This window comes from Culex quinquefasciatus, chromosome 3 (assembly GCF_015732765.1).
Source record: "Culex quinquefasciatus strain JHB chromosome 3, VPISU_Cqui_1.0_pri_paternal, whole genome shotgun sequence".
Classification (NCBI taxonomy): domain Eukaryota; kingdom Metazoa; phylum Arthropoda; class Insecta; order Diptera; family Culicidae; genus Culex; species Culex quinquefasciatus.
This window is the reverse complement of record NC_051863.1, coordinates 186,692,697-186,715,176: the sequence shown is the minus strand read 5'-3', so window position 1 is coordinate 186,715,176 and position 22,480 is coordinate 186,692,697. Positions and strand designations below refer to the sequence as shown.

The 22,480-nt window shown below is 36.7% G+C and overlaps 4 protein-coding genes across 4 annotated transcripts in view; all 4 read right to left on the bottom strand.

Annotated features, from left to right (window-relative positions):
• Positions 1-754: 754 nt before the first annotated feature.
• On the bottom strand, positions 755-2,165 carry LOC6048054 (probable cytochrome P450 305a1). The gene is made up of 2 exons (XM_001864991.2): positions 1,960-2,165; positions 755-1,895 (listed from the first exon to the last, which is right to left on the bottom strand). The coding sequence occupies exons 1-2, from the start codon at positions 2,163-2,165 to the stop codon at positions 755-757; spliced, it is 1,347 nt and encodes a 448-aa protein (XP_001865026.2).
• A 3,412-nt stretch (positions 2,166-5,577) lies between these two features.
• Positions 5,578-7,194, bottom strand: LOC6048056 (probable cytochrome P450 305a1). The gene is made up of 3 exons (XM_001864992.2): positions 7,115-7,194; positions 6,801-7,050; positions 5,578-6,742 (listed from the first exon to the last, which is right to left on the bottom strand). Exons 1-3 carry the CDS (start codon positions 7,191-7,193, stop codon positions 5,578-5,580), a joined length of 1,494 nt encoding a protein of 497 aa, XP_001865027.2. The 5' UTR covers position 7,194.
• A 3,630-nt stretch (positions 7,195-10,824) lies between these two features.
• On the bottom strand, positions 10,825-12,509 carry LOC119769956 (probable cytochrome P450 305a1). Its single transcript, XM_038263843.1, has 2 exons — positions 12,414-12,509; positions 10,825-12,358 (listed from the first exon to the last, which is right to left on the bottom strand). The coding sequence occupies exons 1-2, from the start codon at positions 12,490-12,492 to the stop codon at positions 10,953-10,955; spliced, it is 1,485 nt and encodes a 494-aa protein (XP_038119771.1). The 5' UTR covers positions 12,493-12,509; the 3' UTR covers positions 10,825-10,952.
• Positions 12,510-12,921: 412 nt separating this feature from the next.
• The window catches only part of LOC6048058 (methyl farnesoate epoxidase), a 10,991-nt gene continuing 1,432 nt past the window's right edge, over positions 12,922-22,480 (bottom strand). The window contains exons 2-5 of the mRNA XM_001864994.2: positions 21,196-21,679; positions 20,956-21,136; positions 20,343-20,898; positions 12,922-13,132 (exon numbers count right to left, since the gene is read on the bottom strand). Of these exons, the coding sequence (XP_001865029.2) occupies positions 12,948-13,132; positions 20,343-20,898; positions 20,956-21,136; positions 21,196-21,679 (1,406 nt within the window). The 3' untranslated portion in view covers positions 12,922-12,947. The remainder of the gene's footprint in view (positions 13,133-20,342; positions 20,899-20,955; positions 21,137-21,195; positions 21,680-22,480) is intronic.

Here is a 22,480-nt window from a genome sequence, read left to right as displayed (position 1 = left end):
TTATGACACTTGTTCAGAGGATTTTGAGCATCTATTGTTCTTAGGAAAACTAAGTGACATTAAAGGCAAAAGTAAATGATAGGGGGTGATACAATTTTTCGTTATACACCATTATACAAAATCTCAAAAAATGCGTGGCATAATCTGGACCATTACAAAAATTATTGCATTCTTATTTTTACCTCAAATTTAAGAAAATGTTAGTAAAAAACAAAGTAAAACTTGACCCAAGATTTTTTTTTAAGGATTGGCAAAATTTCATAAAATAAGTCAAACTTTCACATTAAAATTTGTATCATATTTATGGGGTTTCCTTTCTAATGGTTTATAAAGATCATAAAATGGTTTTTTTTCATAACATTATTTTTGTTAGCTCCTTTTCGGTTCTGGGACCTGGTTAGGACCGAGTCGGCTTTTGTTATTACATTTTTTTAAAGCTAAGAGTAATTACAGAGGATCATGTGTGAAAATGTTAGTGGGAGGGGAGTCGATTACCCGCAGCCTACTCGGGGTTAGTAGGGAATGGAAGGGGAATTGTGTAGGGGTCTTGGTTGTCTCTGTTGGCCTTTGTTTTTGTCCTCAGCCGTAACTCGGTGTCCAGCTGCTGGATCATACAATGGTTACAAATGGTATTTTGGCAAATTTGGTTGGGCTGTGAAATTCATTGAAAAAAAAGGATTTATATGTTTGTTAATTAACTATATTAAAACATATATTTTTGCAATATTTGGATTCATGTCAGTTAATTACAGGTTCATCTTCTTCGTTTGAACGAAACTTTGAACGGTTTCGGCATGTACATCATTCCGGGTGTCATTTCAGTCGACGGTGTCCTATCTCCGTCCGGAAGCACAATCTCAAACTGCTGCAGGATTCCGGAGAAAAATAGAAACACCGTTGTCTTCGACAGAATGTCTCCGAAGCATCTGCGTTTTCCCAGGCTGAACGGAATCACTCGTTCGGTGTTGACCAACTTTCCGTGGCCATCGAGGAACCGTTCCGGTCTGAACACCTCAGGATCTTTCCAGTATTCCTGCTCGTGGTGGACGCTTTTCAAGTCTGAAAATAAGGTCGTTCCTTTGGGAATGTGGTATCCTCCTATGGTGCAGTCTTGGAGGGCTCGACGTGGTCCTCCAAAGGCGATGGTGGGGAAGAATCGTTGAACTTCTAGAATCACTGCCTGAACGAATGAAAGTTTATCGCGATCGGACCATTGGATTTGGTCTTGAAGTTGATCAATTGCTTCGTGCACCTTGGCTTGGATATCCGGCCGAACTACCATCATCATTAGCAGCAGGTCTAGAACAGCACCTACATTCAAACCTCCCGCAATGAAGAAATCCAGCAATGTTGACGTGATTTGCATCTCGGTATAGGACGTGTCTGGAGAATGTTTCTGATTTTTGATTTCTTTGATGTAGGCGTAGATCAGATCATCTGAAGCCTTGTCATCAGTGTAAGTTTCAACATGTTGCTGAATGATTTCAGAGAAGTACGAGACCATTTGTTGATTGAAGTTAACCATAAAGCTATAGCCGGACCAGTCAGGAAGCAAAAAACGCAACCACGGCAATTGGTTAAGAATTCCACCAGCCAAATCAAAATGGCCGGATCGTTCCCTTAAGGTTTGGAGGAGCTTTCGAGGTCGGTCTTCACTTCTTTCTATTCGCTGACCCGTGATCAGTGTCCACAGAACGTTAAAGCTACTCAGTGTCAACAGTTGATGTGGTTGAATACAAGGTTTTTCCTCATTGATTATTCGAATTACTGCATCCAATTCCTGCACGGCAATCGTCTCCATTTGAGCTTTTCCATATCCAATTTGCCTCAATGACTTAAGGATGAATGGTCGATGCTCTTCCCAATGCTCACCGTCGGCAAAGCTGATGCCTTTTCTACAATAAGAAATGTTGGATGAAAAGAATTATTCTATAGATGCTACCGTAAAACCAATAATACTTCTGGCCCAAAGTGCGCAATCGATAGAAGAAATTGTCCGGTCGTCCCAGTATGGCATCGTTGCTGAGTGCCTCCTTGACTAGGGCATATCCCCGAATGGCCACAGTTAACTCTCTCCCTAGCCTCAATCCAACTATTTGGGAGTGATACTTTTGGGAAAGGTAATCGAAGATCTCGTGCTGGCCGCCATATTTACGGGTCAACATTCTCACCAAAAGTGTGTTTCCGAACCATGGAAGCCATCGGGGTCCTGAGGATTGAATGTGAATGAAGTTTGTGTACGAAATTGAGATATTTGTCACTGTTATATCTCACCTGGAGGGAAATTTTCAGGTTTAACAGTATCAAGCCACAGAAGAATAACAATCAGAATTATTACCAAAATCCAGAGCATTTTTCTGTTCAAGCTTTGAGAGTTCAACTCAATATCTGTTCTCCACAAAGGATCGCATAACAATACTGTTAATTTTACGCGTGATCAGTTTATTTATATTGTAGCAGGATCACCCTGAAAAGCGTATCACTGGTTACATAAGTAACGATATCCAGTGACTAGCGTGTTGATTAGGGTGGGTGCGGATTTTGAAAAGTTCTCAGATAAAATTCTGGTTTGGTTCCCTTTCAAGGGCATACCAGGGCTACCTGGTCTGAACAGCAAAAAATCTGGCAGAACATTCCGGCAAAATCTGGCATTCCGAATGTCTCAAAGTAATGAACAAAATTGTTTTCAAAAATTGTTTATTTTCGCCATTTCTGGAGTTTTTTTTGAAAAGGTCCAATAAACCAAATTTCCAGTTTTTGCTCTTTGGGTGTTTTTTAAACTGCCTTGAGTCAGGGGTATTAAAAACACCCAAAAAGCAAAAACGGAAAATTTGGTTTATTGGACCTTTAAAAAAAAACTCCAGATTTATACATTTTTGCGTTACAAAATATCTAATATACATAAATTTTATTAAGTCTGGAAGAAAAAAAAAATTTTTTTTCAAATTGTCACTCAAAAAATCTGGCAACCTGGCTCCATAGGGACTCTCACGCCAAACATCAGCTAATTTGAACGAAAACTGGCTTGTATCAAGCGGGTTCAAGTTTTCATGTGAGTTAATATCGGAAATTTAGTGGTTTCTATATATATATATATATATATATATATATATATATATATATATATATATGAAGACAGAACTTGATCTGAAAACTTTCCAAATTACGTAACCACCCTAGGTTTATCCTTGCATGTTAAACCTGTGAATCTACCAAGACATAAATCAATCTCCTTTCGTATCAATCTGGCATGTTCCAATAATAATCAGTATAATTTTTGCTTAAATTGCTCATTTGTTTATATATTTGCCGTAGACTTCTGAACACTGTTTCGTTTAACGGTGCTCAACCAGCAGAGCTTTTTGCACCAAGATTTCTGTTACAACGTTTTTGTATCGATCGATACAATGTTTTATTCTTCCCCTGAAGAATTGTCTACAAAATTTGCAGCGACATTGTTTACTATTTTTACAATCAGATTGTGGCAGGATTGGGTCCGTAAGTTTGACAATTTTTAAATAAGGACACAACAACTTCCTTGGTTGTTGTGCACCCTTAAATCAGCCATTCTATCACCCAAGAAAGTATCATAAATGTAAACCACACTAAATATTCAAAAACCTGAGATCTTGCTTGAGATCTTAAATTTTTATTTTCATTTCAAACTCATGCAATTGTTGTACTAATCAGAGCACAATTTACTCAACTTATTACACTGCCGCTCCAATCTAGGGGAACAGCATCTAATTCCAGCGTGCCTCTAATGTTGGCAGGTCAGAACTTTGACATTCAATTAAAGCTAATTAAAAGCGTTTTCAACTGAACTCGAGTGATAAATAGCTCAATATGAAGTGAGCAAGCAAGTTTCTATCAAAAGTTTTGCAAAATTTGTTGTTTAAATAGTGAAAATCAGCAAATTCGATGGAGTTAGGAGTGAGTGCTTAACCTGCCAAACATACGAGAATTTCCCCTAGTCCGTCCCATATGTAAAAAGTGAGTGCTGAGATAACGCTGTGAGAAGCCCAAAAAAAGCCACCATTTTTCAATATCAGTCTAAAGAATACCACTGCCAAGAATTTGATTTTTAAAACATTAAATTTGGAGGTAAATTCGTGAAATTTTCAGCAAGAGACTGACTTGACTTTATTTGTCCATAAATAAAGACAAGATAGTGATGGTATCAAAGTAGGCTTGAACATTTACAACATAAATTTAACTGTCATTTGTTGGTTTGTTTTGAAAATTTTTGTTTTTTTGTTTGTTTTAGGTTAATCTTATTCGCAAATAGTTTTAGTAAAATTCTTAGGTATTAAACTTGACCCGGCGACGAGACAAGCAATTTCTTTTGTTGCAAAGCGAAAGATATTTGAATGCACATCTCAGCATATGGAAACCATGAAATTGAGTAATCCACAATCTGCGTTGGAAGTGGATCCTCATCCAGAACCGGGATCAAGGGAATTCAACCAAGAAGGAACAGAACAGTTTTTTTTTGAATATTAGTTACAATGGTATGTAGTTTTTTTTTTCTGACCGTGGTTGTCCCTTGCATGAGAAAAAAAGGTAAAATATATAATATTTATATATATTATCGATTTGAGAGACATTTCTATACATGAACTGATTTGCCTTTATTATGCATATGGGGCAGAACAATAGTCATTTTTGTTTAGGAATTTTTAGAACAAACATCACTTTTTGTATTAAAAAGGCTTAAAGTAGATATTATAACAAGACTTTTGTTGGGTTTAACTCAAAATCGAAAAAAATACATATGGGACAGACTAGATTGGAGCGGCAGTACATATTTTGCAGAGTTTTAGGGACCCATAAAACTACAATTCAATTCAAAACAGGTCGAAACTGGCGTTATCCAATATTACCCGATTTGATCAACGAAGTACAGAGAAACCTCTTTTACGCGGTGGCGTTACATTTTTTATTTCGTCGATTACTCTAAAACCATACAATATTTTTGAAAGCTTTAAAAAGAGTTTTGTAGATCTGAAAAAAAACCTACAATTTGCATTTAATAGATTGCAAAAATGTTGCACCGTTCCAGAGAAATCGACAAATTAGAAAAACGCATCGTGTAATAAGATATACAGTTAAACCTCGCATAGTGCGCAGGCGTTACGCTTTGTATTTCTTCGATTTTCTAAAACGACATAAGATATTTGCCATCTTTTTGAAGCAAATTGTTGGTTGGAACAAGACCAATAAATTGCTTAAAAAAGATTGCAAAAATACTTTGCCGTGTTTGAGAAATCGACGAAATACAAAGCGTAACGCCTGCGCACTATGCGAGGTTTAACTACTGTAGTGGTAACAGGTTTAATTTTTTGATCATGTTGTCATATCTCAAAAAGTTCAAAGTCTGGTGTAAACAGTTGAACTTAAAAATACCTTTTAGAAGCAGAAAGGTACATCAATGAAAAGGTACTTAAATAACTTTATCTTAAAATTATCTTAACTTGAAAATTTTGAAAATTCTTTTTGTTCTAGAGAAAAAGAAAATCACTAGTGGATCTCTTCCGATTTATATTTTTTTGCGATTGTAAATGTAAGTTACAGTGTTTAAGTTAAGTGACTCGTTTGAGTATATTTGCGTTTGAAGATCACTTTATAAGGTTTTGGCATATAACTGATTCCTGGCGTAAGTTCCAGCGATGGCATTATATCCTCTCCATCAGGCAGCTCAACCGTAAACTGTTGCAAAATCCCTGCAAAATAGTTGAAAATACAAGCCCGCGCTAGAGCTTCTCCCAAACACCTTCGCTTCCCTAAACTAAACGATAAAAGTCGTTCAGTGTTGGCGAGAGTTCCATCTTCACCCAAGAATCTTTCTGGTCGGAACACTTCGGGATCATTCCAGTAATCTGCATCCATGTGAACACTTTTCAAGTCCACAAATATCGACGTATCCTTAGGAATCCGGTATCCGCCAAGCTCACAATCTCGGATGGCTCGTCGAGGTCCACTGATGGCTGCGGTGTGGAAGAACCGTTGAACCTCCATGATAACTGCTTCTACGTATGGAAGCTGAGAATGATCGGTCCATCGGATAGGATCGCTATGCTGGTCGATTTCTTGGTGAACTTTGGCTTGAATATCTGGTCTGTTTACCATCATGATTAGAAGCAGATCTACGATGGTACTGGTATTGTTAGCTCCAGCTATGAACAAGTCCAGAATGGTCATGATCATTTGGTCTTCGGTAAAGTTGGAATTAGGATTAGTGCTATGCTTCCGGGTTTCTCTCATGTAGGCAAAGATCAAATCGTTGGAGGATACTTCATCGGTGTAGGATTCGTTATGCTTCTGAATGGTGTTTGAGAAAAACGAGATCAACTGCCAGTTGAAGTCGACCACGATGTTATATCCACTCCAATTAGGGGCTACAAATCGCAACCATGGCATCTGGTTAAGTAGACCTCCGGCTATGTCGAACATTGTGGACCGTTTCTTCAAAACATCCAGCAGACTTTGTAGGTGATCGTCATGCCGCTCGATTCGTTCTCCAGTGGCAAGCGTCCATAGAACGTTAATAACACTTAGTTGTAGCAGACGATTCGGTTGAATCGGCCCAGTAGTCTCGTCGATGATCTGAATCAGCTCGTGCAACTCACGCTGTATTAAGTCATTCATTCGGGATCTTCCCATGCCCAACTCCTTCAATGTTCGCACGACAAAGTTTCTCTGTTCCTCCCCGTGGTCACCATCAACGAAGGTCACTCCCAACCTGTAATAAAAAGCGAGGTTGCACTTTTTGCCCCCAAATATCTTCTCTTTAGACCCACCTTTTACCACCAGTCCTTAACCGAGCGAAATAGTTGTCCGGCCTTCCCTGAAGATCTTCACTGATCAGGGCTTGCCTGGCCAGGGTGTAGCCACGAATCGCCACGCCACGTTCCCTCCCCATTCGAAAGCCAATCACCGCAGAGTTGTACTTTTGGGAAAGGTAATCGAACACTCCGTGCTGACCGCCGTACTTTCGAGCGAGCATTCGCAATATGAACGTGTTTCCGAACCAAGGAATCCATCTTGGACCTTTGGTTGATAAAGGAGATTTAGTGTTATATTATGTTGATTAGAACAATTTATTACATTTTACCTGGCGGATATTTTGAGGGCTTAATCGTATCAACCCACAGCAAAACCAGAAACAGAGCGAATCCGAATATCCACAACATGTTTGAGCAACTACTTCTTTCTGACTGGTAGAAAATTCAAATATTCATCATTCTAATATATATTGTAGCTCATCCAGTAGATAAAATCGAATGAGATGTGTACTTGTCCTCAAGATTTTCAGGCTATCTGATTGCAGGGCTGTCCAAAGAGTATTTCGCATGCTGTATTTTTAGTATTGAAGATAATATAGCGGAAGCATTGTTCAATAAAAAAACTTGTTTTTACACGGAGAAAAAACAGTTCCCAAAATCGTGAACAAGCGTTCATGAAAATAAGAACCTCGAACTAAGTGTTCAATTTTGAAAAACGTACCATGAAATTTGAACACTTTGTTCGTGGTTCCCATTTTCATGAACGCTTGTTCACGATTTTAGCAACTCTTTTTTCTCCGTGTACAGAATTGAATGTTTTTTTTTCTTTTAGCTTGAACAAATTCAATGTTTTTTTAAAGTTTCAAAGCTCAATAAAAAATGTACAGTTAAAACGTTCTTGTATAACTTTTCCGTTCTATTATAAGTAATAAACTGTACCCGGGCAGATGGTTATAACAAAATCCATGCCATTTAAATAACAAATACTGTTAAAATAACAAAAGGTGTTATGGAATCTTCTTGAAAATTCAATTTTTGCATAAGAGTTTAATAACAGTTTATGTTATCACAACAAAAATTGTTATTGGTTTGAACTTGGTTGAAAGCCTAAACAACTTTGGAATATTTTTTTTTGTTTTGGAAGAATACCTCCAACTGTTAATAATAAAAGTGATTTGTTCGAAAAATAACTAAAAATGTTATAAGTCTGTTATTACAATAACAATCCAATATCAAAAGAATCATAACGACGAATAACAAATCTTGTTTAAATACCATAAAATGTACTTCTCAAGTTATTTCCGTCTGCTCGGGTACTGTTTTCCACGGTTGCAAATTATTTATAACCATTGAACCAAAGTAGTTGAATATCTATTTTGAGCATCTCTGCTTGATGCAATCAAACAAATTGTAGAATTTATAATCGCCTCTATTCGAACCTTCTCATCGTCAGGTATACTATCAGGTTCTATCCCGAACAGACGGTTATAACTAAATTCATGCCATTTTAATAACAAATTCTGTTGAAATAACAAAAAGTGTTATGGAATATTCTTGGAAAATCCATTTTTGCATAAGAGTAACAGTTTATATTATCATAACAAAATTTGTTATTGGTCTGTTATTAGTTGAAAGAATAAGCAGACGGAAATAACTTGGGAATAACACAAAGAATAATGAGCAATTCCAGCTCAAATCAAGAATTTTTCTTATACTTTAGTACCCGACCCTCTCCGATTTCAATGAAACTTTGTAGACATGTTATCCTGGGCCTATATAAGCCATTTTTGTGTATATGAAGCCAATAGTACTCGAAAATAACATTTGAGAAGGGCGTAAGTTATTTAAACATTTTTGTATTTTGCAATTTAAAAATTACTGTATCTCGAAGCCGTTGCATCGTATCAAAAAGTGGTCAAAGACAAACTTGTAGGAAATTGGACGGGCTTTCTGAAAAAATACACTGAAACAAAAATACACGCCACATCTATGAGATTTTTTGATTTTTAAGTCTAAAACTTGAATTTAAAGGTGATGTCACAATTTTTTTTCGTTCAAAATTTTTGAGGAAATAGCCTAAAATATGATCAAAAGACTGACGAAAAATGCAGAACGGTATGTCTCTCCTAAAAAATATACAAAAATCATTTACTAAAACAGTTTTTTTGAAAAGTGGTCTAAACGTCAAAATGTTTAAAAACCAGTAGTGGGGATCGATTTTCCAGACAATTTTACATAAAAGTCTCCATATTGACCATTGTCCTATGTCCAATCCTTGGGAAGATACAGCGGTTTTAAAAATAAAAATGTTGAAGAAACGGGATTTTTTGTGGTTTATGGCAATTTCTATATGACAGACTTGGTTTCTCAGTCTCGTAAATATTTTTACTGGAAAACTCGTCCAATTTCCCATAAGTTTGCCTTTGACCACTGATACGACGCAACGGCTTCGAGATACAGTAATTTTTAAATTGCAAAATACAAAAATATTTAAATAACTTACGCCTTTCTCAAATGTTATTTTCGAGTACTATTGGCTCCATATACACAAAAATGGCTTATATAGGCCCAGGATAACATGTCTACAAAGTTTCATTGAGATCGGAGAGGGTCGGGTACAAAAGTACCAGAAAAATTCCTGATTTGAGCTGGAATTGCTCTAATATGTTTTGTTAAGGAATAATAACACCACCTGATTGGGTCAGTCGGATTAGTTGTTAAAATATATTAGTCTGGTATTACAATAACAATCCAATTACAAAAAAATCATAACGACGAATAACAAAACTTGTTATAAATAACAAAAAATGTTATTCGCCTAGTATTTCTAAATATCAAAAAATGTTATTCCCAAGTTATTTCCGTCTGCTCGGGTAGAAACTAAACAATGTTGACAGGTTTGTTTTGACCGTGGAGGTTAATGATAAGCTGGGGTGTTGCATATTGTATCCTTTATTTCTAGCTGAATATATTATTAGAGCTAAAATGCAGATTAGGGTGGGTACGTTTTTCAAAAAGTTCTCGGATCAAGTTTTAGTATGGTTCCCCTTGTAGGGCATGCCCATAGGGACTTTCATGCCAAATATCAGCTCATTTGGTTGTAAACTGGCTGCGCGCATCAGGGTTAAAGTTTACATGGGAATTACTATGGGAAATTGGAACTTTTTGTTCAAACGCTCCTACAGGTCTGGGAAAATCACGCGCCAACTTCTGGTATGGTCAGGCCTATGGGGAATGGTCTGGAGAACACTTTTCCCGAAGAGAGCATATGGTTTCGTTGTCCCTAGACCTGGCGCATCGGCAAACAATCCGATGTCTCCGGAATCAACGGTTTTCTCTCAAAAAGCATCAAATTTTCCTTAGCATGCTATGAAAGCTTGATGAACACCGCGACGCCATACGTCAGGCAGCTACCACGTGGTTGAAATATTTGCAAAAAAATACAAATTTGCTATGCAAAGATTTTAAATTCGACTAAATAATATCAGGATTACTCGAAATGATCATGTTCTAGTTAAAAGAAGGTTTGCAATTAAATATTCCAGCCGTTTCTCACCCACGTGGTAGCTGCCTGACGTATGGCGTCGCGGTGTTCATCAAGCTTTCATAGCATGCTAAGGAAAATTTGATGCTTTTTGAGGGAAAACCGTTGATTCCGGAGACATCGGATTGTTTGCCGAAGCGCCAGGTCTAGGGACAACGAATCCATATGCTCTCTTCGGGAAAAGTGTTCTCCAGACCATTCCCCATAGGCCTGACCATACCAGAAATTGGCGCGTGATTTTCCTAGAGCTGTAGGAGCGTTTGAACAAAAAGTTCCAATTTCCCATAGTAATTCCCATGTAAACTTTAACCCTGATGCGCGCAGCCAGTTTACAACCAAATGAGCTGATATTTGGCATGAAAGTCCCTATGGGCATGCCCTACAAGGGGAACCATACTAAAACTTGATCCGAGAACTTTTTGAAAAACGTACCCACCCTAATGCAGATGTAAATAAGCAATGTTTACATTAAAAGTGAGTCAAAAGCACTGCTTGTTGATATCTGTTGATAAGTACTATGAAAATGTTTCGCTAGATTTGATCTTACATATAATATTTGTGCAGTTGGTATTAATTAAAAAGCAAAAATGGAATAGATTCCCTTGAGTTTATTTTCCAATTTTTCAACTACACAATTGTACCTTCCTTTTAAAAACTATCCTGTACGGCTCAGGCATATAGGTGATGCCCGGTGTAAGATCTACTGAAGGCACGTTTTGCTCGCCCTCGGGCAGTTCAATCTTAAAATGTTGCATTAAACCACCGAAATAAGTAAAGATGCAAGCCCTCGCCAAAACATCTCCCAAACACCTTCGCTTCCCCAAACTAAACGACAAAAGTCGTTCAGTGTTGGTTAGAGTTCCATCTTCAGCCAGGAATCGTTCCGGTCTAAACACTTCCGGATCATTCCAGTAGTCCGGGTCCATGTGGACGCTTTTTAGATCGACAAAAATTGTCGTATCCTTAGGAATCCGGTATCCGCCAAGCTCACAATCTCGGATGGCTCGTCGAGGTCCACTGATGGCCGCGGTGTGGAAGAACCGTTGAACCTCCATGATAACCGCTTCTACGTATGGTAGCTGTGAATGATCAGTCCAGCGGATGGGATCGCTATGTTGGTCGATTTCTTGGTGAACTTTGGCTTGGATATCCGGTCGAACAACCATCATCATCAGTAGAAGATCTACGATGATACTTGTGTTTTGTGCTCCAGCTATGAACAGATCCAGTATGGTAATGATCATCTGCTCTTCGGTGAAGGTAGAGTCCGGATTGTGACGTTGTTTCCGAATTTCTCGGATGTATGCATAGATAAGGTCATCACCCGATTTTTCTTCGGTGAAAGTTTCGTTATGCTCACGAATAGAATCAGAAAAGAATGCTATCAACTGCCGGTTGAAGTCGACCAGTAAGTTGTATCCACTCCAGTCGGGGGCTACAAAACGCAACCATGGCATTTGGTTCAGCAACCCACCGGACATATCGAACATCGTGGAACGCTTCTTTAAAACTTGCATAAGCCCTTGTAGATGATCATCGCCCCTTTCAATGTGCTGACCTGTGGCAAGTGTCCATAGAACGTTGAGAACACTCAGCGGTAAATGTTGATTTGGCTGAATCGGATACTCAGTTTCATCGATGATCTGGATCAGCTCGTGCAACTCACGCTGAATCAAATCATCCATTCGAAGCCGACCATATCCAATCTCCTTCAAAGTTCGTACAACAAAGTTGCGATGTTCTTCCCAGTGGTCACCATCCGTAAACGTTACCCCCAACCTCTTGCCAGAAGTCCTCAACCGAAGGAAGAAGTTATCCGGCCTGCCCTGCAGGTCATCACTGACTAGAGCCTGCTTAGCTAGGTCATATCCAAGAACCGCCACGGCATGTTCTCTGCCCAGTCGCAGACCTATCACTTGGGTTCGGTACTTCCGGGCTAGGTATTCGAAGACACCGTGCTGTCCGCCGAGTTTCCGACCCAATTTACGCAAAAGCAGAGCATTTCCCAGCCATGGAATCCAACGTGGTCCTAGAATGATCAAATTGTTAACGAGTTCAAACTTCATCCTCTGATTACGTTTTACCTGGCGGATATCCTACCGGTCGAATCGTGTCCAGCAAAAGTAGCAAGAAGACTAAAAACGCTAAACAAATCAACCACATTGCAACCCTTTAATGGATACAATAAATCATTGACTGATGAAGAACGTTTGATAGCCATGGCTTATAAAGCGCACCGATCAGCTAATCCTAGATCTGCAAATAGTAATTATTTTCAGCGATTAAATCTACAAGGTGCGATCAAACCAGGTAAACGTTTGCTCTACGCATGAACTGGTTCAGTCTGCTTAACAATCCGCAAAACAAACCTAAGCTCGTCGTCTAGTCAGGAGCCTCATTTAGTTCCGAATCAATGATTTTCAAATCTGAGTGTTTATTGACTTGATAAATTGGTGTTTCTTTCAATATAAAAATACACATAATTTTTTTATAAATATCTACATTTTAACAGTTTTTGAAACGTTTTAAAATAACACCGGTATATGGATTGCTGAATAAGCCTTGTATTTTTTTTAATCTTCTGGCAGTAATTTATACAACTCGAGCGCTTCGCATCCTCAAATTAGGCGTTCCTTGAGGCGCACCTGGTACGGCTGGGGAGAGAGCGTGATGCCGTCGAAACCCTCTAGCGGGGGGAGCTGGCCAGGGTTGGCTGGTTCCACGATGAAGGCGTGCATGAAGGCGGCGAAGAACAGGAACAGATTCGATTTGGCCAGCGCTTCCCCGAGGCAGCGGCGTTTGCCTGGAAGGGAAAATGTGATGATTGGGGAATTAGTTTCAGGTTGGTATTTTGTTGTTCAAGGGTTGTTTTTTTTTTCAAATTTTATGTTATAGGGTATATGGCCCTATTTTGGACCTACTATGCAAAGCGTCAACATATTTCGCATAGTTCTTAGGAACGGTCTAACTAATTTGGCTCGTTTCAGGATTGTTTTGTGCCTTAATTTATGCTTAACAAAGTGTACTATTGAAAATTTAAAATAATTTAACCATTCCATTGTAATAAGCATTTCAAGTAAAACATTTTTGGATGCTTTTGGACTTATTGAATGTATTTTGGAGACATCGCTGAACCTATTTTGGACCCACACTCTGATTGGTTGAAATTTGGACAACTCGAATTGCGGCGTGCGGCGGCAACACGCACACTTACAAAAACTCGGTTTGATAAACCAAAGGGCCTAACCACGATTATAATTTTGAAAATATTTATTTCAGAAATTAAACAATTATGATGAAACAATGGATTTGAATTTGAAAACGTGTTTTAATCATATTGAATGGAAACTCACGCATCTTTAACAGGTCTCTGTCCTATTTACAATTTGCATATTCTTACTAACCCGTTATTACTCGCAATAAAAACACCTTATCTTAGAATTAAATGAGTGACACAGGTACATAACAAGTTACAATGAAAAAAAAGGTTCTAAATTTTACGCAGAGCTTATGTTCAAATATTATTAAACAATCAAGAAATTTTAAAGGGAGATTATAGCTTGTAACTTGGTGTGAAACTATCTCATCTGTCATGTTAAACTTTACAGTTGCTTGACAAAACAATGTAATATTTGAAAAAAATCTTTGTTTGAATACCAGGGTGCCTTTGATAGTCATAGTTTGTCGTGTTAAAAGTAGATTTGAGGTTTTCAAACATTATTTTTACTTCGAACAAACCATCACTTAGGTTGCTGATGTAATTTTTAAGAAAATCATTTATGTCAATACTTAGTTAATTATGTTTATAAGCTTTTTAATATAATACATATAAATTTTAGGTAATAATATTAAAAATTCAGAACTTTGCCTGAAATTCGTTGAAACTAGTTTAATTTATTAAATTATGGATTTATATTACATGTATAACTGAATTTAAAGAATGAATCAAAAGTTTTCACATTGTATATGAAATTTGTTTTACTAGAAATGCCTTTAAATTATGAGATTTTTTAAATTACGTTTCAAAAACAAATAATATTTAATAATATTTATATTACTTATTTTACCTTTTCCTAGTAGAAGATTGTCCGAAGAATCCGAAAATGCAAAATATGTTTAGAAATGATCACTCATGGTCACAATTTTTAAAAATTGAAAAACTGCAAATATTTCGCTAAAATCAAACTTTTGGTGGCTATATCTTGAAAACGGAGCCCTTTATCAAAAAATCTGTAAAGTTCTTTTCGATTGCAAATTCGATTTTGCATTAAAAAATAATGTCAAACTTGTTTTTGCATGAAACTTCGATTTTTTCCAAAAATCACTATTTTTTTTAAAATTCATAACTCGGCGGCAGATTTTTTGACCGTGTTTCTCTATTGCTCAAAAGTTGCGGATTTTTGTCCCCTAAAACATATCAAAAAATCTCGAAAATCAAAAAATACGTATTTTGGAAAAATGAGTTTTAGTGAAAAAAAGTTGATTATAAAATCTGCAAATTTTTTTTACCGTGTACCTATTTTTTTCTCAAAATTCCTCAACAATACCTACAACTTTGCCGAAGACACCAAATTGATCAGAAAATTCACTCAAAAGTTACAGCTGTTTGAATATTTACATACCATTTTTGTATGGACAGCAGCCAAAATTGTATGGAGACTTGTATGGGTGAACCAATGACACAAAATAGCTTATTTTGTCATAGGGAAGGCCCCCACAAAGTTTGAGCCAAATCAAAAAATACAAAAAATAAAAATGGTCGAAAGCCATCACGATCTCCGACACATATTTGATTTTTTTCTGAACCAAACCAAATTTTGTTTGTTTTCCACTAAAGAGCATTTAAAAGACGTGCAGATGATAATTCAAAGCATTTTTTTATTTATAATTCGTAAATTGTTCGAGAACTAATCGAAAAATTGATTGGTTTACAACTAGCGCTTAGGATCTTTTTAAAACTAACTCAAGTTTTTTTTTTTTTAATTTAATTCATACGACTTTTTCAAAAACCACTCGTAAGCGATGTTGACAGCTCCTGTTACGGTGACAGCTGACGATTTAATGAACTAGACCCTTTAGGTTTTTCAATCGTTTTCCCTTCAATTCCAACAGGGTAGCCAGTTTGCATTTTTTGAAGCAAAAATTAAAAATATATGCGGCTAAATTGGTGATAATGATGTTAAGACAAAAATAAATCAACATCAGTTTAAATTTTGGGATACTTTGCAATCTGTCCTAACAATCATCTAAATCTCTAGCATCAATTTGCATTTTTATCGTTTAAAAAACATATTTTCATTGTTTCTGTTAATCATTTGCATTTTAAAGCTTAGATTTCATTCAAATAATTACAGTAAAGAAATTCAATTCAAAATATTAAATTAAAAATTATCAATTAATTTCAATGAAATATCGAAATAAATTGATAAACTTAACTGGCAACACCTTGTAATACATGTGTTGGTGATAGCCTTGAACCGACGGCAAAGTAGGTCCAAAAACTGATCCAACGCGGCTGATTTGAAAAAATATTTTGAAATGAGTTCTTTCCGATAATAGAATAGTTATTTCAATGGTTTAGTGACGGAAAACCAGAAAGAATTAAATAAACAACAGTTACATTGCTCGGAAACCGGACGAAATTGCTTGGTGTCAGTGCAAAACAGAAAAAAATCATCAAGGTGTCGCGAGCCAAATCTGATAAGCAACGAGACCGGAATTTTTGGACCTAATCGATGTGCTAGGAAAATGAAAGGAAGTTCGAATGGCGTTGGAAAAAGTGGCTGAAAAAGCGGAAATAATCAAAAATGTTAACATTTTTGGAAGAGGTAAGATACAAAACGATCCTGCCTACACTTTCTGTTGGTTGGATTCAGTGAATTCGTACTTTAAAAGCCTGAACTACCTCGATTAATAAAAATAGGTCCAAAATAGGTACTAGGTCCAAAATAGGGTCATATACCCTAGTTTTTCATTTTTTTTTAAGAATTGAGTAGAGTGGCTGATCTCTATTTTCAATATCGTGCAGATCTCTTTGAATTACTTAACAACTTTTAACGGATTTGATGATTTGCTAGAGAGTTCATAGGAAATTGTATGTAACTCAATTTTTGGCTTCCAAATATATTTTTGATAAAAAATAGTTTTTCGCAACTTTTAGTACGCTATCAAATTGGGCGTTCAAATCAACATAAGAATATCTTTTTCACCAAATTTCCAAATCGCCATTTCTGGCTGCATTTTATTGCAGTACGTCATTTTTTTTTTCAAATGTTTAATAGTCGAATGGGGTTATTGAAAAATGAACCTCGAATTCTTAAATACCTATGTGTCAAATTTGAGTTTCATCAGGAATGGATTTTTCCTATTTTTACACTTTTTGTTTAATGACTCTTATGCATTTTTAAATCACTGTTTAACTCAAGAAATTATTTTGAAAAACTTGACCTCCATACATTTTTTATGTTTTTACAGTACATGGGAATACGAAATAATGCAAAGTTGGACTTTTTTTTATAAATTCGATCAGAATAAATATTGCAGTCATCCCACATTTTCGGAACGGTTTACAGATCAATGTTCAAAAAATCATAGAAAATCGATAATTGAACATAATGATTTGCTTTTCTTGTGTTCTTTCGATTGATGTCTATCATTTGTTTAAAAGAAAAACATTGACCCTTGAAATCCACAAATTCGGAACACTTTTTTTTCTTACGGATGTAAACAAACTTTGATTCTCTCCAGGAGTACATATTTTAAACAAACCAATGACTGCACACACTGACACCAATAAAACTCAAGCTTAGTAATGTTTGATACATGGTCTGATAACTTTGTTTGTTAACATATCAGTTAAATTCTGGTGTTCAGCAATTACATCCCACAATTGTGAAACAGGCAATCTGGAGGCAGTTTTTTGTTGCTCTGAATTAAAGGGTGACGATTCTCGAGATTTTGCATTTCACGGGAATCGAGAGTTGAATTTTGAAATTTCCCGGGAATTCCCGAGACCCGGGAGTTACATTTTGTTGGTAAAATCATCGATTTAAAATGTATAAGTATATGATCATTAAGTCATAGTTATTCAACACAATGTAAGTTAAATTTCAAAATTTCATTTTTTTTTATGTGGAATACGATCTTTTTGTTGAAAAAGCTTTCTAAATCTGCTGGTACAAGTTCAATTCAATGGTTTGTTGGGATTTAAAACTGTACTGAATTATTTTGTTTCGATAATAAATTCTCACTCAATCATTTTTCCTGAGCTTTATTAATTTTACTGTGTCGTCATCAACTTTTTATTTGATTTATAGTTTAAATATCAATTTGCAAGATCAGGATTTTGGCTAGCAATTTGAAGGTTGTTTCAACGTTCTCAACTGTTAATTAGCTGCAAAATAATATTTATTTACAGTTACAAGAAAAACTGAACTGATTATGAACAGTAGGCTTTCTTAAACATAATAAAAATAGCCAGAGTTTAACTGGTTTTACTTAAATAATAATTGATTTTTGTGTCTTTTAGAAAATCAAAATTACATGCCTTCATATTTTTAAATAACCTTGAATGAAAGAAGTCTACTTATTTTAAATACCTTGGTTTTTAATTTTCGGGCTGTGACTGCTTGTTTTTTTATGAAGGAAAAATTTGGGTTCACCAACTTAGCGGTCGTGGCATAAATTACAAATGTTGGATTTTTTTTACAATTTTGATACACTTTCTGAATTTGCAAACTAAAGAATCAGGAATCATCGAACTTAAAAATAGAGTTATGTTTGTTTTCTGTATATGGAATTTAACTCTTCTTTTGTCGCTAATATGATTTTTGAATTTTTTGTCTCATTGTTTATAAACATCAAAATTCCCGGGAGTCTCGACCAAATTTCCCGGGAATCTCTACTCTGAATAAAATAGTATTGAAATGAATTTTTTTGTTTAAAAAGTACGACTTTTTATAGTGTAATAGCTAAGAAATTTCCAAATGAAGGTTTTATAAATAGTAGGGTCGTCAGAAATGCTGCATTTGGAATGCTATTGACAAATTATCACAAAAGAGTTCTGAATTTGTGGGTGTTAACTGTAAACCAATATTAAGAATTAAAAATTTAAAGTTAGTGAAGGTTTTAAGAGTGAATTATCTTTCAAATTATTATTTAGATTTCTGACCAATTTCATATCATGTGAGTATGGAGAGCGATTTCCTCCAAAATTTTGCGTTACGTAATAAAAGAACGCTCCCTTATTTCTAATGAACAAATCTAAATAGCTGCGTGTCGCTTAGTTCATTTGCCTATTTTCTCATTTCGTCGCAGTCGAGCTAACTCGTCGTACGTCGATTTGGGCCAAATTGAAATAAGAAAGCCATTTTGTGCAGCTCACAATGCCCAAAACTCGATTTCAATTCTGATATATTCAATAAAAACCGAAAAATTTTGTCTTGTACTAACTTGACACACTCTGAAAATTGCTGTAAGTGAGACAACTGGCCAAAGAGGTTTCAGATCAGAATGCGTTTGACACACGTACATGCCCGACTACCGTAAACGATTGTAATTATAACTCGGGACCTCAGCAACCAAATTCAAACAAATTTCAGGACAATGCACAGAATGGTCAACAAAATAAAACGTGATTGTTATTGTTTACATAGCGTGCTCTATTTTTCGTTTATTCAAGGTCAAACACTAACACGCATTTTTCTCGGAACGTCAAAAAGCGACAAACGACAAGATAGCACGACAGCGTCGATTTGATACATTGATCATTTCGCTTTTTTTATGCATTTAGTTTAAAATCGAAATACAGTCCAGACTCGGATATCCAAAGGCCTTGTCGAAAGTTCACTTCGGGTAATAACCCCTAAACTACTTTAAAGTGATTTAGTAATTTTAAACCCAAAATGGCGGTGATGAAATATTTAAAAAAAATGCATTTTGTAATTCAATAATCAACTATTTAGATTTCACTAAAAAGTTAAACAAAATCTAGAACAAACTGATTCCTGCTTTCTTGAAGCTTCCGCGTGGTTTATGAATGGCCTTCTACGGTCATTTGTTTTTTTTTCATATTTAAAAACACACGTAGGAGAATTTTATATTAAGGTCATACTTTTGTAAAAATATCCCTAAAAACCAATTTAGTTTATATCTAAGTTAATATCATTCGGGAAAATGGAAATTTCGGGAAAATAACCATTCGGGTATATGTAAATTCGGGAAAACGACAGTTCGGTAAAATGGCCATTCAGGTAAATGACATTCGGGGATATGGAAATTTCGGGAAAATGATTTTCGGGGAAATGGCACTTTCGGGGAAATGATTTTCGGGAATGTGGAATTTTCGGGGAAATTATTTTCGGGGATATGGGATTCGGGAAAGTGGGATTCGGGAATATGGGATAAAACCGTCACCATTTCCTGATGAATATTACCATCTTTTTTTTCAAGCCTGAATTTTGAAAAAAAAAAAAAACTTTTTGAGTTAATTATGGGAAAATGATTAGGCCGTTGCAAATATTTTTTGATGTTTATGTCCCTCGGCTCTGACCAAAGTCGAGGGGGGGGGGGGGACAAAAACATAACAAAATAGAAATTACAAGCCTAGGTTTCATCATTTGGATGAAAAAAGTGTTTTAAAGTGCATTCTACAGGCGTACAGTTGCTTTCCAATCATTGGTTTTAAAAATATCGAGGTATTGACGGATTTTTTTTTCGCAAACAAAAACTTTTCCTGGGAATGTACATTGGTAATTCATGAAAATTTAAAATGTTTTCAAAGGAGTTCAAACATGCTGAATATGATGATAAACGCGGGAAAATGCATGTTAACTGGTTTTCAATTGATTAAACCTTTAAATTAGACTTTTGATCATCAATAACAATAAATCTCATTAAAATAGCATGTATTTTTTATTCCAGTGTACTTTTCAGAAAGTTAATGAAATTTTCTACGTTACGATTTAAGATTGTTAGTAGTAAATGGCAACCATTCAAGACAATAACTCTCTCACCTGCTCCAAACGGCAAAAAGTACTCGTGCTGAATCAGCTTATCCTCCGACTCGTTTAGGAACCGTTCCGGCCGGAACACCTCCGGATCGCCCCAGTACTGCCGGTCCATGTGGATGGAGTACAGTGACACCATCGCAATGGTATCCCTCGGTATCACGTACTGTCCCAGCTGGACGGGGCTCGTGGTTCGGTGAGCTATGGCCAGTGGTGCCACGTTTGCGATCCGCTGAATTTCGCAGATTGTGGCTTCCAGGTAGGGCAGGCTGGGTCGATCGTCGAGCGTCGGTAATCGATAGCGACCGACGACGTTGTCCAGCTCTTGGTGGATCTTCGCGATCACGTTAGGGTGGTGCATTACGTGTGCAACGCCGAAGCCCAAAGTGTTGCTGGTAGTTTCCGAACCGGCTTGGAACAGATCCAGACAGAGGCTGAGCAACTGCTCGTTGCTGAACGACGAATGGGGGTTGTCGTTTTGAAGTTCCTCCAGGTAGGATGAGATCAGACAGTTGTGCCTTTCCGGACATTCCGGGTTCGCTTTGATGTTGCTGATTGTGTCCTATGATTTACAATAAATTGTTAATGAATTCGAAATTTTTGGAATAAAACAACTTACGTTTATAAAGTTCAACAGAGGATTCAGCAGATTCACCAGCGGCTTAAAGCCGGATTTGTTCGGGCAGATGTGTCGTATGGGAGGACACTGGTTCAACACTCCACCGGACATGTCTATCACTCGGAAGCTGTTATGGATTGTGTCGCAGATCCACGCTAGTCTTTTGTCGTCTAATTTGAACCTGAAGTTAAATTTAACCATATAATTGTTTGCCATTTCAAGGTACTAAAGAATACTCACCTATTCCCTGCAAGCAGCGTCCAAATCACGTTCAGCACGGCAATATCGAACGCACTGTGCATCTGGATGGTCCGCCCACCCCTCGACAGCTTTCTCAGGTGGTGAATCAACTCTTCGGTTTCCTTCTCCAAACTGTGCACCATCCCCGTCCGTCCCATGCCCAGCGATTTGAGCGTCTTCACCGAAAATCTACGCTGAACGTCCCAATCGGCACCATCGTTGAAGACCAGCCCGAGCCGTTTGTTGAACGACCGAATACGGAAGAAGAACCCGTTTGGCCGACCGTTGAAGGCGTCCTTACTGTAGAACTCTCGAATCGCTGCCAGGCCGGACACGATGACGACCCGATCGCGGCCCAGCTTGAGGCCTACCACGGGGCCGTAACTGCGGGCCAGGGCGTCCCACATCAGGTGGTAGAATTTGTGCACGTTGACGAGTTTGAAGACGCGATAGCCGCATCCGATGAGTGGGAACCAGGCGGGACCTGATGTGATGATCGTGGAGGGGAAGAATTTTGATAAGCCGAAAGTGGACCTGACCTAGCGCAACAGATGATTTGGTGGGACTGGTTTTGGTTTATTTAAAAAACAGAAGAGAAACTGGTTTTCTCGGTTGTAGAAGATAACGGAATTGGGTGTAGAATCTGGCATTCTAGCGGTTCGTTCTAGTTTCAGATCTGTTTTGAGAGAATTGATTAACGGTATAACGGTGCAAAGGAAAAATATCAGAATAGCGTAACAAGAAACAATAACTTGGGTATTGTTTTTCTTTTAAGTTTGTTTCGAAAGTTATAGTTTCAAAAGCAAAAATGTGTAACAAACAACAAAGAATTTCTCTGGACTTTTGCAATTTTCGTTCTAAATTTTACAAGTTGTATTATTTTATTTTGCAACTTTGTCCTATATCAAAAGAAGCCATTTTGCAGCACTTGTTTTTCCATATTTTTGAAATATCCAAAATGAGTGTTTTTAGTCATTTCAAAATGTTACTTTTGATTCTAATATTCCGAAGTTATATTTTTTGAAATGAGAAGAAATTTTCACATAAATTCCAATTATTAGCATTGAAGACTAACTTAAAGTTTCGCGAGTTGAAAAGAGAGGACTAAACAGGTAAGAAAAAACAATTTCTCACAAAATATAAACTTTAAGTGACTGTTTTTCAGCAACCAATATCATCAACAAAATCAAAATAAAAAAAAACTGTATGAAATATTCTCAACTTCCAAGAATGTTTTTAGCCGGGTTTCTTATCCTTTATAAATTATCTTTAAATTCAAAATTCG